This window comes from Silurus meridionalis, chromosome 4 (genome assembly GCF_014805685.1).
Source record: "Silurus meridionalis isolate SWU-2019-XX chromosome 4, ASM1480568v1, whole genome shotgun sequence".
NCBI lineage: Eukaryota > Metazoa > Chordata > Actinopteri > Siluriformes > Siluridae > Silurus > Silurus meridionalis.
This window is the reverse complement of record NC_060887.1, coordinates 23,951,315-23,968,739: the sequence shown is the minus strand read 5'-3', so window position 1 is coordinate 23,968,739 and position 17,425 is coordinate 23,951,315. Positions and strand designations below refer to the sequence as shown.

The following is a 17,425-nucleotide window of genomic DNA, read 5'->3' as shown; positions in this document are numbered from 1 at the left end:
TTACAGCAGATCACGTGCTCTACCCCGATTGGTGGATTGCTGTGTGTTTGACCATTTAAGTTTTTATCCACTTATAAACAAAAAGGAATCACTGATTTCGCAAAATGTATTTGAGTAAAAAGTACGATATTTGACTTTGAAATGTAGTGAAATTAAAAGTCTCTCCAAATGGAAATACTTCCATAAAGTGCAGATATGTGAAAAGGCAACTTGAGTACAGTAACAAATTACATTTACTTTGTCCATCACTGCAAATGGATAAACCGCACAATGTGTTTAAAAAGTCTGACCGACTTGTTTGCAATTTGTTTATTTTTAAGAGGAAGAAAACACTTTGGGACATGCTTTTATTGATGTGGGAGTATTCATTTTACTTCATGTTGGGCCACATCACACCAACCAACACGGATCATTTTCCTGCATTAACACGTCCCATTGTGGTTTATTTCTAACCTATGTAAAGAAACGTACGTCCTTTGGACTTGAAGGACTGCATCTGGCATACAATTCTGAACACCTCCCTTTGTTGATTTGCTCTTGTTTAAAATAAAACATTTACTACTGGATTTTATAGTGCAATTCAATACATGCGCTTAAAACACCAGGGACAATAAGCCACTCGGTAGCAGATCTCAGCCGGTATTTACAGATCTGTTAAAAAGGGCTAATCTCTTATGAAGATTTAGATAACTGAGCAAGGCAATCAGCCTTGGAGCTTTTTGGATGGACTCCTAAGCCTTGATTATCCTGTAATCTCTACCCATGTGAGAAGCCGACATGTAATTTTTATAGCTTATGAAAGAAGCAGCATTGCTGTTGTTATGCAGTTTTGCAAGCAATAACCTGCAAGACTGGGCAGAAAATTGTGTGCAAATAGTTGTGTGGTGTTAATCTGTTTTTCTTTTTCATGTGAAAATGAAGAAAAGGATAAGGAAAATCCTCTGTATGGAAATACAAATTCTTACTCTTTGTGTAACCAAAAAAGAAAAATCACTTCTATCCTAATTTCCAGTTTGAATAAGTGATAACAGTTCTTTGCTGCTTATTGATTTGGAAACATTTAGATGCTTATGGGTTTATCATAAACCATGACATTGGATTAGAACCGTAGACCCATGGAGATGGTGTCAGTAGGTGGATAAATGAACAAGAAGAAAACCGCATTAGCACTGGTATTGCTGCAGGGGCTGAGTGTGTGTTTATTCAGGATCACACCAGCAGCATGGTGCTAGTCTTTAGCACCCAAGTGGCATCTAAATCACATGCCGTCAGACACCGAGCTCTCAGACTCTCATGCCTCTGCTTCTCTCTAACTAATACAGGCATGGCTTTCAAAACAGAACACACCCAGTATCCAGTAATGCAGTTATTCTACTCTAATGATCGTTTTGCATCTACAGTATAATTGAAGAGTGGCTTGGGGTGTTTATATGCCCATCAGAGCTGCTTTCACTGAAACCAGGATGGACTATTTGAACATAATACAATTTGTACATGGCTGACATTTCCACTATTCTAATACTTAATGGTTCTGTGTTACAGTAATGTGTTTTGGGATTCCTTAAGAATGTTTGGGATAAACTGCACTTCAGAAAATGAATTTGAAAAAGAATGTAAGAAAGCATTCTCAATTACGTTTGTAGACTCGATAGAACAATTTTATAGACCATCAGACAGAAATGAAAAACAGTCGGTTACCATGTAATGCACCTGATTAATTGTTGTTAATTGTTTCCTGAGAACAGATATGAATACATATTGTTGTGTGTGTGTGTGTCTGTGTGTGTCTGTGTGTGGTGTTTTTCTGTTCTTTCTCTCATGAAGCTGATTTCCTTGTGAAATATTCCTAACTGTAATGTAGGCTAGTGTGAATACATTCGATGATGAAATCGATGACACATGGGATACAGCAATAGTAATCCCCAAAAATGGCCAAAACTGATTTCGCAAAATGTATTTGAGTAAAAAGTACGATCTTTGACTTTGAAATGTAGTGAAATTAAAAGTCTCTCCAAATGGAAATACTTCCATAAAGTGCAGATATGTGAAAAGGCAACTTGAGTACAGTAACGAATTACATTTACTTTGTCCATCACTGAAACCAGGATGGACTATTTGAACATAATACAATTTGTACATGGCTGACATTTCCACTATTCTAATACTTAATGGTTCTGTGTTACAGTAATGTGTTTTGGGATTCCTTAAGAACGTTTGGGATAAACTGCACTTCAGAAAATGAATTTGAAAAAGAATGTAAGAAAGCATTCTTAATTACGTTTGTAGCCTCGATAGAACAATTTTATAGACCATCAGACAGAAATGAAAAACAGTCGGTTACCATGTAATGCACCTGATTAATTGTTGTTAATTGTTTCATGAGAACAGATATGAATACATATTGTAGTGTGTGTGTGTGTGGTGTTTTTCTGTTCTTTCTCTCATGAAGCTAATTTCCTTGTGAAATATGCCTAACACTGTAATGTAGGCTAGTGTGAATACATTCGATGATGAAATCGATGACACATGGGATACAGCAATAGTAATCCCCAAAAATGGCCAAAACTGCGCTGAAAACATTGAACAGCTTTTACAGGGTCATTTTAAATAAAATATATTTGTACACTTGTCTTCATTCTTCAATATGATTTTGGGAACAGAAATCAAAAGGTGAAGAAAAGAAATTTGCAGCAGCTGCACTAAAAGCCAGACTGTGAAACTAGATGAAAAAGTGGTAGCTAGTATAGTGTAATAACCTGTGGTGCTGTAAGTATTATTTAGCTACGTACTGAATTTTTGTATTATATATAATGGTGAAGTGACTGCTTGCTGTGATCTGCATTCTCTGATGTTTAATTTCCTAATAAGAGAAGGTCTAATTTCATTTTTTAGCATCAGCTTCACTTCAATTTCGCACTTGGCTCTACTGTATTTTAGGGTTAGAGGGGATTTTACAAACTGTATATTTTAAGAGTACCATGACTTCAGATAGTCAGCAGACGTCTAATATTAGAACTATTCCAGTGCAGCTAAAGGTCACTGTCTAGTAACACACGTGTCTGTGTACTTGCATAGTTTCATAAGCCATTATAACTTATATCCAGTATTTCAGTAATTTGATGGTAAATGTGGCCAAAAGTCATCTACTGTCAAAGAAAGAGGCAATTGGACTGACATGGCAGATGAACAATTACAGACTTGCTCTGTGGGCGAAGCATGCAGGATCACCTTCTTTACTCAGCACAAGTCGTTCAAACAGAATTTGTTTTCATTATTTATTTTTTTTATATTATCTTGTCTTTTTCTGTCAGGTGATTATATCTTGTTTTAATAGGTTTGTTCTGTTTCAGAATTTATTTTCCCACTGGAAAACATTAACACAGAATTGCAAAATGCCAGTGAGAATTAGAAGATCCTAAAGTTTGTAGCCAGAAGGATGTGCAAAAGTATTTTGATTGCAATAATGGATTACAATTTTTTGTTGTTTTAATACAAAGGCCATGTTATGAACTCATGAACATAATCTGGCAGACATTTTAGAAGAACAATTCATAAACTCGATACCAGGTCAGATTTCTGATCTCATGCTCTCAGGGTGAGGGTCAGGATGGTGGAATTAGATCCCATTGGTTTCTAACTGACCCGAATAAGCTGGATGATGTCAAATAACTCTGTGGTTAAGTTGGGTGTGTTCCTATGCAGCCCATAATTAGGCCCTGCATTCTGGGGCTCCATTACAATGACAGGGTGTAGCTGCAAATCCAAACCAGTGTATTTAAGATCTTTGCACTCTTTGCAATTATATTTAAGGTTTTCCTATAATGAATGTTTTATTTCTTCCCTAATGGTCCCTTTTTGCTGATAATTTACAGAACACACGAGCATTTGTTTTTGTTATTGTCCGTTATAGGTATAATATAGCACATATTCAAAACTCTAAGCCAATGGACTAAGCAGTCGTTTGGGTTTTTCTCCTTTCAATTATTTTCTAGGGACTTTACAGCCTTAAGTAGATCCCAGGGATGGAGCTTTATGAACATGTTCATGAAACATTGCAATGCTGATTGAGACTTAAAAACAAAACAAAAACATAAAAATGACCAATAACAAATCTAAACAAATAATGCCCCTTTAATTGGATCTTCCTAAGTTTCGAAGTCCTTTTTTGCACATCCTAATGGAGTGACTGAGCTGTGGAAAAACCAGTCTGACAGAGTTATGAATGGCATCTAGCACTGAGTACAGAGCGTCAAAAGTAGCACTTGTCCCGGTGAGGTCACAGAGAAAAGCTTACTGTTTGTTTCTGCCTGGAGCGCAAGTTACTCTGGATAAAACACAGCTACTTTCTCTGGACAAATCATTAGTTTACTACCAAACCCAATTGGTTTTGGTTTTCCAAAAATGTAATTGACAGCTATCATCATGTAATATCATTTTGATAATTTATTTAGTTATTTACTTGTTTTAGCTAATTTGGGATTATTGTTTAGTCATTTTTGCATTTTTTCCCCTCTAGATGATTAACTGTTTTGTGAGTACTCAAGCTGGATTTTTTTGCCTGCTTTCATCAGTGATTCTGTATAACTATCATATATATTTATTTCTGATAACTGTTGTACTGACTGCTGCATTGATGTGTGTAGTGCAGCAGTGCACAACTGTGCCTCATAGCTAAATATATATATACTTTTGACTTTTGTTTTTTATTAAAGTTTGTAGGAAATAATTTCTTTCTCTGGTTGTTAATTCTATTTGTATCCCGATATGAAATCTGCTTCTACTAGGTGACATTCACATTAATCCAGAGCAATCTGAAAACGCATCTTTTTCTCTACAGTTCCACCTCCGTGTCGAGACTCTGTTTTTGTTAAGCGAAAAAGAGATTTTTTTGAAATACAAAAACGCTGCCGTATTATTCCTCATCACGTGGATTTAAACAGTTTAAAACAAACAAGCTGAACTGTTTCGCATTGCAGTTGTTAAAGATTAATGTCTGATTGCTCCTTTTTTTTTTCCCCATAGAGACCAAAAGGTTCAATTGCACCAATTCAAAGACGTAAAGATGCCTTAATATAAACCACAAACATAAAACCATAAATGCCTGAACAGAAATTATTCAGTGACTCTTATGTTTAAGACTAAAGGGATGTACACTTTTATTTATTTATTTATTCATTTTTTTAATTATTTTTTTTATGTATTAATGAAGTAGAGCAATTTTTGGAAATTGATAAACGCCGGTGCAGATCTTTCCGGGTTAATGTAGGGTTTTGTCCACTTCTTCTACTCTTGTAGGTTTTGATTTACTTATTGTGAATGAGACGATCCAGGACTAGGTACATGTCTAACTGTAAAAAAAAAAAAAAAAAGGTTGGAATTATCAAAGCAGTCTCTCTTGGCTTTGAGAATTGACTGTTCAGTTCTTCATAAGTCCTTGAGACAATCTAACACGCTCCCGGAACAACTGACTTGCTGAACAAGAAGTGTAGGCTCTTGATCTTGAATAAAATGACCTAATTTACTCACTTACACTTGACAAAACTCGGGGAAATCAAGTGTATCCAGTACTGAATGCAGTCACTGAATGATGTATAGAGCAGCAGGCCAGGCTATGATGAAAAAAACTAAAGATTACATGGCTATTCCTGAGTTCTTTTTTTTTTCTTCTTGAATCAGCATGTTTATAATGATTAGGATTAGCTTTCAAATCTCTCGCGTAGTTTTGCCGGTCAAGTGCTGGCATAATAACCCAAGCACCTTCTAAAAGTTACTTTTAAGAGTTAGTTTTACAGTGAACTGCTTCTCTCACTGCAATGTCGATCCGAGCCGTGTGAATTCGAGGCACTTTCTCACACTTTCAAGGCAAGAAAGTAAACCAAAGCAGGGGAAAAAAAATGAAGACGGTCCAGCACACCAAATCAGAACAGATGTACAAGGACATTCAGCGTATTCGTTGACAACTTACTAAACTTGGGAAGTGTAACGTGTTGAATTGAGATGTGGAGTGCGGTCATTTTGGCAAGAGGATTCTCCCCCACTTTACACAGCAGGTGGTCTGGTCTCCGCTCTGATGTTTTTCAGCTATGAACCCGAACACACCGTGCCCAGACAATTACTCAGAGCGCAATACTGCGCCCGAAACACACACCCTTTATTGTGTACAGTGAAATGCGCACATGTGCACAGAGGCCCTGGGAGCACACTCTTCTTCCTGAAAAAATATATGATAGTTTTGCTTATTTTATTTTGCAGTACTTTTTAAATGACCTTTTGAAAATGCTATCTCTCTCCCTCTCCCCCACCCCTCACCCACTTTCTCCTCCTCCTTTCCCCACACTTGTATGAGGGGCACCCTTCCTCCTTACATCACCCATCCGGTGTGAGAGAGAGAGGGGTGTGGGGAAAAGGATGAGGTAATTCATTAGCCTCTCAGTCCTGCTCAAATGAGATGCAGCGCTATTCTTTTCCAGTTCCTCTACCCTCTCTCTGTCTCTCTTTCTCCCTCTCTCTTTCTCTCGCTTATCTTTGGTTTCATGACAGCACTCGCCACGGTTTTCCGACCCCCTGTTTGTCTAATTTCCATTTTTAAAAGACCATGTCGGGACTCGCCGGCGTTTAGAAGCAAGGCCTGTTCGGCAGGGCTGTTTTAAAATCTCAATTTGACAGGGTTATTTATTTCTTTACTGGCAAGACCACTTCGAATTTTGCTAACACTTATCAGGTCAGTAACTGACAGATCGTGGCTGTTTAGAAGCTCGAAATGAAATGGTGACCTAAAAATAAAAATAAAAAACGCTGCATCATTTAATTTTTTTCCTGTATGATCAGATTTCTGCATTTTATTTTCCAGATCCATTTCCATCTGTTCATTAATTCTGTAAAACATTCTTCAAAAGTGGAATTTCATTATCCATCACAAAATGGGATTTGTAGAGTGTGCTTTTTAAATAGCTTATGTTGTGATTAAGTTACAATATTTAAACTCTTTACACGTTTTAAAAAGGGAAGATCTCGAGCGTGTGAACTGCCTGTGGACGAGTTCACTTCTTTCTGAACAAAGCAAGAATTATGACCTTGCCATGAAGCACAGCAAGATAGTGGTTTCAGTTAGTCTAAATTATCCCCCCTCTCGCTCTCTCTCTCTCTCTCTCTCTCTCTCTCTCTCTCTCTCTGTCTGTACTTTTACACACCCATATTTCAGAGGTCCTCCCTATTATGCACCCTTTCCACCATTGATTGCCTGCTAACATTGCTTTTTTCTGACTCAGCTCCTACAACCTACACACTTCCTCTAATGGTGAAATACTATGGATGGATACGTGTTTGTCATCAGGCATAACTGGCTGTTTTCTGACCAAAAGAGCATTTATTTGGCTGTGAAATGATTAGAGAATACTCTGAATAGAACTGACATTGTGCTTCTTCTACAGTTTTATCATACTTGTGCCCAAGGTTCATTGGACTGTGTATTCTGTAGATTTAAGATTAAATGACACTAATATTGAAATCTAGGTGGCAGAAGCAGCCTTTAGACAGCCTCGCACTTGCACAAGTTTCAGTGTCTCAGTGAGAGAACTTGGAGTGCATGTCTTCCTTATCAGTCGAGTGGTAATCTGAAGTGGAGTAATATGGATGATCTGTAATTTCCTTGTGTTTCAGATTCACTGTAAAACATTAAAACAAAAAACCAAAAAAATTTTGAACATGTTATTTAGGCCAGAATCTCTGCTTGCTCGTGCTCCACAGCGTCTCCTGCCACACCTCAAATTCTACAAAGAAAACAGTATCATTGTGCAAAGAGGATATTCTCTCTGGACAGACCACAACATGTTCAGTAGGACAAAGAGGAGGTTGTAGAGTTAAAATGTAGAAAGTTTTATTGGGTAACTTTATAAAAAACATCATAAAGCAATGCGATTGCCTGGCTTCATCTTACACAAGATTGTAGCATTGCTTTTATTTCTGTACAGTGGCTCTTAAATGAGCTTTATTGTTGAAGTATTGAGTTGAGTAGAAGGAAGATGCAGTGCTTTATATCTGAGTTTCTACATTTCTTCATCTTATGTATTCAAATAGTGTAATGGTACTATAATGACATTTTTCACCTACATAAACATTAGTTTCTTTTTTTCTTTTTCTTTTTTAAGCATGTTAGTAAAGTGTTGGGCTAATAAAGCTTCAGTGTGCCTTGGCTTATTCCCTTCACATCTCTTAGGGGGGAAAAAAGTGGAGGAATATTAACAAAGGGATGAACATGAGCTTTAAGGAGATATCTCCTCAGTTCATGTTTTAATGATTGTGTTCGAGAGTGAGGGTAAACTCCTATAAATGATCTCAGTGGTTTTGGTGACTATTAGGTGACATTTGTCCCATTAACACACAGACATTATACAATAGACTTACTTCACAGGATTCGTGTGGACAGATTATTGCCTTGATGGATAGACCACCTGCCCCCTGTAAGATCTAATGACCATAAATGCCTTAATTGTGTGGAGGTGGTCATCACTGATCATGATGCTTCCTCTTCCACTCTGCTGAATTAATGCTGCAACTCTACAGAAGAGGCACAAGTTCACTACTGTTCTTCTTTAGCATGCCAAATAGTTTAATGTTGCCTGGCTTCATGATAGTTGTGGGGATCTAAAAGGCACGCAAAAGCTTGAGATGCGGTTTAGTGCCATGATTATTGATTTAAATGCTTTTATTATGGGCATAAGGTTCTCATCGGCCATGACTTTTCCATTTTTACTCTGCTGAATCAATGTTAAAACGTCTTATAGAAAAGAGGGACATAAGCCAAGTTGGCAAATTCTTCTTTTATAATGTGCTTTCTGATGTTGATCAGGTTATTGTGGAAAAGACGCATGTTATTGTCTGTACTGAGTGCAATCTTGGTGCAGCGGGTAAAAAAAAAAACATATGCAGGTGTAATGATGGTAAAGCAAATGCATATTCTAACCATTCTCGTTCTTCTAGTAAGTCAACATTACAGCTTTATTTATTTATGTGTCTGTTTAAACCCCCCCTTTTTTTTCACTCCCGGGCAAAAAATAGAAATAAATAGGCCAAGCCCAAAATGCCAATATATTACTTAAGAACAATTGATTGGTGAAAAATTATACAGTGGAACCTCGGGTTACGAACGCCCCGGCATACGTATAATTCAGGTTACGAATCGCAGTTCATCAAAATCTTTGCCCCTGTTACGAACAATATATCGGGATACGAACGTCGCTCACCAAAAAATCGCAGGCAAGTTGGTTGTTTTTGCTCTATCCACGCAGCTCGTCACATCAGTTAGCGTCCTGTGTCCCTAGCGAGAGCATCGTGTTACTTATCCGCTTGAACTTTTCCCGGCAGCAGCGTAACAACTCGTTAGTTGATGCTCGTGGAATGATGAGATGGACAACATTAGCCGATGCATAACCACTTTACTTGTTTTTATGAAGATAGATTAGCAGGGTTACAGTCTTTTCCGAAGTACAATACCCATAATGAATTTCACTCTGGACTTCAATACCAACTGATAGTAGCCTTAAAGAAACAGCTCTCATTTTCCCTCTAATGCAACAATTGTCTCAGCGTCGTGTTAATAACACTGTCTTTAATATTCTATAATATAATATATAATAATATATAATAATATAATATAATAAGATTCTCCTTCCAAACAATAACTCTCCTCCTCCCCTTCTACGAACGCCGCCTCCTGCAGCGAGTCTTCTCAAAGGGAAAGTACCCGGTAAAGATCTTTTCCTCTTTTGTATGTTTTTATGTGGTATAATTTTAATATAACATGTTAAAAGTAAATAATATTAGTGAATATTGGCTTTATTTTTATTTAAGTAATATTTTTGGTTGTCCAGAACGAATTACCGAAGTTTCTGTTCATTATTATGGGGAAATTTGTATCGGGATACGAACTTTTCAGGTTACGAATAAAGTACCAGAACAAATTAAATTCGTAACCCGAGGTTCCACTGTAAATTGTTTTAAGATGCACTCCTGAGAGCTTCTGTGCCACCACTTGCTTGTTGGCTTTCTGCAGTAAACTGTCTGGGGAGAAAGTCAGAAACAGGAAATTCACTTACAGTGGTGTGAAAGTGTTTGTGGTTCACTGGAGCCCCAAAGTTTTAGAAATGGCTTTATAACCTTTTCCAGACTGATAGATCTCAATTACTTTCTTTCTCATTTGTTTCTGAATTTCTTTGGATCTCGACATGATGTCTAGCTTTTGAGGATCTTTTGGTCTACTTCACTTTGTCAGGCAGGTCCTATTTAAGAGATTTCTTGACTGTGAACAGGTGTGGCAGTAATCAGGAGGCCTGGGTGTGGCTAGAGAAATTCAACAGGGGGCAAACACTTTTTCACACCGGGCCATGTAGTTTTGGATTTTGTTTTCCTTCAATAATAAAAACCTTCATTTAAAAACTGTATGTTGCGTTCACTTATCTTTTACTAATATTTAAATTAGTTTAATGATCTGAAACATTAAAGTGTGATAAACATGCAAGAGAACAAGAAATCAGGAAGGGGGCAAACACTTTTTATAGCACCACTGTATAGCAGTTTTGTATGCAGATATAAAATCATTATGATGGAAATGCCAAATTCAGCACATGTCTGGGTTCACAAAAATTACAAAATTACAAAAGCTTATCCAAGCTGAAAAGAAAAACATTGACTTGTCTTTCTGTAAAAAGTGCAAGAGCTATTTTTTTTTTATTATTATTTTTTTTCAGCTTCTTACATTCTCTTGTTCCTTTTTTTGTCAGATTCCCCCAAGTCTCCAGATGTAACCTCCAACACAGACAAATGTGAGGAGGTAAAGGCCTCCTCAAAGAAGCATGCGGAACGCCGAAGTGTTGCCACAAGACCTGACGTCATTCCAAAATCACCTGCAACACCCAGTCCCCAAAGTAAAAAAGGTAAATGTACATTCCTCATGGTGCAAGTGTAAGTTGTGTATATAGTTTATATTCCATTAATTATTGTTGACCTGTTGTTAGCAGTATAGCGATTCAGTATATAGCATTGTCATCAAATTTCTGGATCCCTGGTTTTATCCTGAGCTTGGAATCCTGTCTGTATGGAGGTCCACATGTTCTAGCAACCTGCTTATGAAGTTTTCTCAGGGTTCTCTCATTTCCACACATCTGCAGTAAACATGTTTGTAGCTGGATGAAAGCAAAAGCTGAACAAATCGCTGAATAAATAAAAATGTAAGAAATTTGAGGAAGTTTGATTAGTCTGGATCTTTTCACAAGGTTTTATTCACAAACCATCTTTTTTTTGTGTGGGGTTTTTTTTTGTAGATTCTTTCCATTTAAAAAAAATGGAGAAGAAAATGCTATTTTGAACACCTAGCAATAATGTTTTAAAGTAAGACATTGTGCACAAAGTTTTCTATGCTATAGCTGCTGAAAGTGCAACCAGGTTACTTAGATAATGCTCCATTAATGTTGACACTTGATCCATTCAACTGAGGTGAATGGCGAAGGCTAATGCTAATCGACCTAGCCTGGCACCAGCTAGTTCAGCCTTTAGGAAACGGCAAACAGGGAAACTTGACTGGGCATCTACATTATCCCGTAGCAACCGGAAAGGATTTAACTAAGCCCTGTTCTGTCATGTTTATACAGTAGCTTGGTTTGTACAGAAACTGCTATTGGTGAGTGTGGGTCTAGAGCAGGGGTCGCCAACCCTTTTTTGAATCTGAGAGCTACTTCTTGGGTACCGATTAATGTGAAAAGCTACCAGTTTGATACACACAGTTTTCAGTTTGACCTGAAATAACAAATTTGCTTAATTTACCTTTTATTAAATGTTATTAATAATTAATGATATTCATCTATGTATAGACACTGATCATGTTAATGATTTCTCATAATTATCAACAATGATTTAACAAAGTCGGAAACAGCTATTTTTAGAAAAGGCATGTGGGCTACTCATGTGGTCCTTGCGGGCTACCTGGTGCCCACGGGCAACACGTTGGTGACCCCTGGTCTAGAGGATAAGCTGCTCATATAATTCAATATGTAATAATTCTTCTTTCATGTCTTTTTGTCTTGAAGTACATGAATGAAAACTACAAAGCATTGAGGTCTAAAGCCTAAATAACTGAATTAGCAGAAGTGGATTTTGTCCAGGTGTCAGGATCAGCACAAATGTTAGAATTTGATTTAAAGCAAATACTTTTCGAATGCATTGCAGGTCTAAATGAATGGTCAAGATTTGAATGTACATTTACTGGAAATGTGACTGAGTGGTTAAATGTAATGAAAATTATATGGTGCAAATGTGTACGCAGGAAGATATTTTAGCAAATTAGAGTGAGCGAGAGATTTCATAGACATTCATATATTTATTTTTATGTAATTTTGTGGAGTGATCATAAAAATGTCAAAAACAAAACCTTAAAAAGACAATGTGTGTTTATTCCTCATTTAATGGTCAAAATTGTTCTTGGTCTCATTAGTTAAGGGTTCTGGTGTGAGGTGATGGTGAGTTACACAACATACACACTTCTAATTGATGTTAATTTATTAGCTCTGGCTAATTCCTCAGGTAATTTTCTGGTCCCAATTTGAGCAAAATTACTACCTTGCTGGGAAAATGATGTACGAAAAAGGTAAAAAAAAAAAAAAAACACCACATGATTGCAGAGTGACCTTGAAGAGCCTGTTGGTGGCACCTCACAGTGTGCATCGTGTCCTTATCGAGTATCCGGTCAGCAGCTGAGAGAACATGTCGCTATGCTCCTCTAATGCAAGGTTCAGCCCTGCAGACTGAGCCGGCGCTGGTTGCTATGGAGACGTTCTCTTTGCTAGCACTTGGAGCCTGGATATACCAGTGTTAATGGATTAAATATTCCTTCTCCTTTTAAAGTGCTGTGTTTCCTGTCTTGGCTGCCATTTTGTCTCATAACTATTTGTTTTATTTATTTATTTATTTTACATTGCACAACAGATTTATCAGTCTGGCACTAATGGTATTGGCCAGTCGGCTCACAAAAAAGCCCCCTATAATTATTTATAATCACATAATCAGCACCACTTGCTGAAAGTGCTAATCCCATCTGTAATGTAACACATGCACATTTACCTTACAGTGAGAGTCTTTTTCTTAGGTAGTATAACTAACCCGAACACCAATAAAAAGGATTATAGCAGCATTAACAGGCAGTTCGGGAGTTCATTAAAACTGCCTTCGCACTGGTGTCAAAAAACACACTTCTTGACCTAGTGAGGGAACACTGTATTGGCTGACAACACAATTACAAAGCCATACAATACATTTCATATTTGTTCTGAAACTGGATCCAGGAAAAATATTGTTTGTTTTTTTCCTGATGTTTGTAGAAATAAAATCCCTGAGAAGCTTTGCTAAAAGGATTTATATGGTTCTGTAGCTGAGAGAGACAAGCTGTCCAATTGAATTTTACAGTTTCTGAGTTTTATAGTTTTATATACTCGTGTGTGTGTGTGTGTGTGTGTGTGTGTGTATGTTTATTTATTTAATTATTTATTTATTTTATTATTCACATTCTGTATTTCTTAAAAAAAAAAAAAAAGAGAGAGATTAGAATTGAGATATTTAAGATCATGTTCTACTTTGGTGCACACACCTTCTGGACAAATTGGATATACTGGTGTAGGCATGGAAGATAAAAAAAAAAAAAAGTCATTTATGAGTAGAACTTATTCTACTCATAAGTATATAAAAACAGTAAATAGTTTTAATTTCTAAAGCAATTTTACAGGTTTTTGACACCTCCGGTGTAATACAGATTCCGGTGCTTTTCAGCATTTGCTGTTTTTGGGTCATTCGGCTCCTTTTTCTGGCTTGGACTGTGACTCATCAGGATGAACATGGTCTACTCATCAACTCTTTGAGCTCATGGGACTCTCTAGCTTTTTTGTGCTATTAATAATAGCCAAAAGTGGAGCACAAGGCAGCAAGACGCCTGTCTGGGATATCTTCTACAGTCTTGTGTTAATCATTTATTACAGTAAAAGAGGAATACAAATTTCCTTTGCGTTTTTATAAAAAGGACCCTGTTTTACACTATTACAGTGTAAAGTCATGTATTGCTATGAAGTTCAAAGCTGCTGTTCTTATCTTTTTTTTCCAAAATGAAAAGAATCTGTTTCTCGGTGTGACGTCATCAGACTGACCGGTATCTAAACCATCTCCTAGATGCCTATTCCTCACCACCTTGATTTGCAGGAGGGAGGTGTGTACAGTATCTGGGTCAAGCTCTAGTTGCAGTATTCGACTCAGCCAGTTCAGCTACAGAATGCCTAATCTAGCTGTTCCATCTCGAACAAAAACAGGGTGATTAAACGAACAAGCCACAAGCCAAAAATGAACTTCATTTCCCCTGACCTGAAATGTCAGCGTGTTAAGGCATTCAGATTTTTTTATTTAGCTTGGCAATTCATGATCCTGTAACAACAGGGTGTATCATGAGATTTTAAATTCAATTCAAACAATCTTAAAGCAAACTACGGGGTTTTCATATTTTGTTTAATAAACGGCTTCATTGGAACTTGGGATGTGGGACATGTTTGTTTTTATTCCCATGTAGACGACATTTTAAATTTTACACAGCTGGATTTTTTTTATGTATGTGACAAAATGAGTTTATAAAGAAACCAGAAAGCACAACGAAGACTTTCAATGCACACAACACTCCTTCCATCAATGCTAAATAAATAGTTAAATAATTATACAATTTGTATTTGGTAAACAGATTTTAGATTTTATGGAGCATCTGTGACTATGTGGCAATTAACAGACGGACATTGCTGTTAAGGCAGCTCTCAAAATGAGTTGTAAAATCCCATCATCAGACCACAAACCAGTAATAAACTCCTGAATCTGAAAAACTTGGCAGAAAAATTTGAACAGTGCACAGAAAACACGCTACATCAAAAAAACCCTGAACTATAAACCAAAGACAATTCTTCAACTTCCATTTTGAATCCAGACAAGGCCAGATCATATATAAAAGATGCCGTATCGGACACTTCAGGCTCGCACACATTTTCCAGGTAAAACGGAGAAGAACCGTCAACATGTCATCGCTGTAAAACAAGCATGACCATAAAACACACATTAATGAACTTCAATACACTTAAAGAAAAAAAAAAAAGGGTTTATTTTTTTACTCGTGATGTACAGGCTCGGCCACGGAAAAGCCTTCAATACCAGTGCCACAGAGTACTACTTTTCTCTCCACATGTAGGAATCCTCTCAAATGTTTCACCAAAGAAAATACCAGAATATTTAGGAAACATAAAATAAACTATAGTAACAATAACATATTAGAACAAGTGAGTTCAAATGTATTGTTTTGGTTCAGAGCCTGAAACTACTATCTGTCTCATGCAGTTATACACAAATAATGCACAATTTCTGATTCAAGTATTTAATTGTATTTTTTTTTAACTTGATTAGGGTTTTTTTCCCCTCTCCTCCTTAAACCAGTGTAATGTTGAATATTGCAGCACAGAATTTCCATGCCACCATTATGACTGTAAGCATACCTGAAAGCAAAAGACTCATGTATTGACAGATCTTTTTTTTTAATAACCACATGTCAGTATGTATGTGTATGTTTGCTGCAAAGGCATAGAAAGAGGCTGGTGATGGAATGTCTGCACTTCATTAAATAATAATTGTAATCCTTGGCCATTTTTGAGCTATAAGAGGAACGACAACCCTACGAGTTCAGATATTCTTAAAAAAAAATGAACTTCCGGATCGCACATGGTTGATTGTTTTTATGACAGCATCATGTTTTATTCTTTCTTCAGTACGTATTCGTCTGCTCTGTGTACATGTGGTGTGAATGATGCAGCGCTGAGAGCGGAGCCCATCATTGCTGCCAGTTCCTGTGCTGATTTTCAATGCATTATAGCACTGCAGATGTGAGTCTGGCCTCGTCTGCACAATACCTCTTCTCATCCCTCTCTCACTTCCTTTCTGTCTCTCTCTCTCTCTCTCTCTCTCTCTCTCTCTCTCTCTCTCTCTCTCTCTCTCTCTCTGCCTCTGTCCATTTCTAGATGCAGTGAAGCTGGAGGACCGGCAAAAACTGGCGAAGGAAAGGAGAGAAGAGAAGGCTAAATATCTAGGTAAGTAAACTGGGTTGTTTAGGAAGATGGTGCCTCCTGCTGGTTGTGCTGTAGCTTTCAGTGTCATGCAACCTTTTGTAAAGTCATATGAATTATTTTTTACATATCAAAGGTTTACATGTTTCGTACAGCATGTCCTTTACTTCAGGAAAGAACCCTTAACAGTATTAACACCCTAAAATTTCCTTTTAATATGAAGCCTCCCCAAGCCTGTGAGTGAGTGAGTGAGTGAGTGAGTGAGTGAGTGAGTGAGTGTGTGTGTGTGTGTGTGTTTTGTAATTTTGCTCGTGGCTGTACACCTAGCAGCACTGCACTGCTTTGCATGATTGACAGGTGCTCTTGTCTTCTCTCTCCAGAACAACGTGGCCACTGTCAAGGTAAGGCTTTCCCTAAGTGTCCATAGTGATGGTGGTGGTTAGTGTTTGGTCCTCAATCAAGAACCCGTTTTCTTTCTACCTCTTTTGGGGCTTTCAAGTTGTCCCCTGTCTAACTTTCTCTATCTCTAGGCACTCATTTCTTCTTTTCCTCTTTTTGTCTTCTGTGACATCCAAGATGGTCATTTTGATTGTAGTATCGAAATATGTTTTCATATCGGTACTAATAATTCATCATTGGATTAAGCAACTTACTTTAATATTCATTAGTACCTGACCTTTTTCCACCCAGTAATTTCTTTTTTGTTAATGTTTATTCATACCATTTTAACAAATTCAAAAGGTGAATGTACTTTTTTATTTTTTATCCTTATGCAGCCATAACAGATACAGTACAGCATGATGTCTCGTATAGATACAAACAAATTCTATATTCTGACCAGGTTGTTTGATTCAGTAAAGCTATGTAGATACACACGCACACGCACACACACACACACACGTATAAGTATAGGAATTTTACAGACCTTATATAGCGAAATGATATAACTTGTTAATGTTCATTCCATACACATGACAGCAGTGGTATTATTATCTCTATCGAGTAGCTGTGCAGATGTAAAGATATTGAAATGCATAATGATGATGTTCAAAACACAGTATTTCAGTCTAAATGATGAACAGTTCTGCACAGTATGTTAGGTGACAGACTACTAATTTAATAATTGAGGGATGCTTGAAACCATTTATTGTCGGTTTTCTCTTCAACTATAGAAAAGACACTGAGTCACTAAATCACTAGGTGACTGCTTTCTCAATTAGGCAGACAGGTTTACTAGTGAAAGAGTAGTTGCACAAAGCCCTGGACTGTAAAATAGTGTAAATATGTGAAGAAGGAAATTTCAG

The 17,425-nt window shown here is 37.1% G+C and overlaps 1 protein-coding gene across 3 annotated transcripts in view; it reads left to right on the top strand.

Moving 5' to 3' along the window:
• The window catches only part of map7d1a (MAP7 domain containing 1a), a 42,481-nt gene that overhangs the window by 8,832 nt on the left and 16,224 nt on the right, over positions 1 to 17,425 (top strand). For 2 of the 3 annotated variants that reach the window (XM_046847388.1, XM_046847386.1), the window contains exons 2-4: positions 10,779 to 10,931; positions 16,077 to 16,145; positions 16,502 to 16,522. In XM_046847388.1, the coding sequence (XP_046703344.1) occupies positions 10,779 to 10,931; positions 16,077 to 16,145; positions 16,502 to 16,522 (243 nt within the window). The remainder of the gene's footprint in view (positions 1 to 10,778; positions 10,932 to 16,076; positions 16,146 to 16,501; positions 16,523 to 17,425) is intronic. The other variant, XM_046847387.1, reaches the window with a different exon arrangement.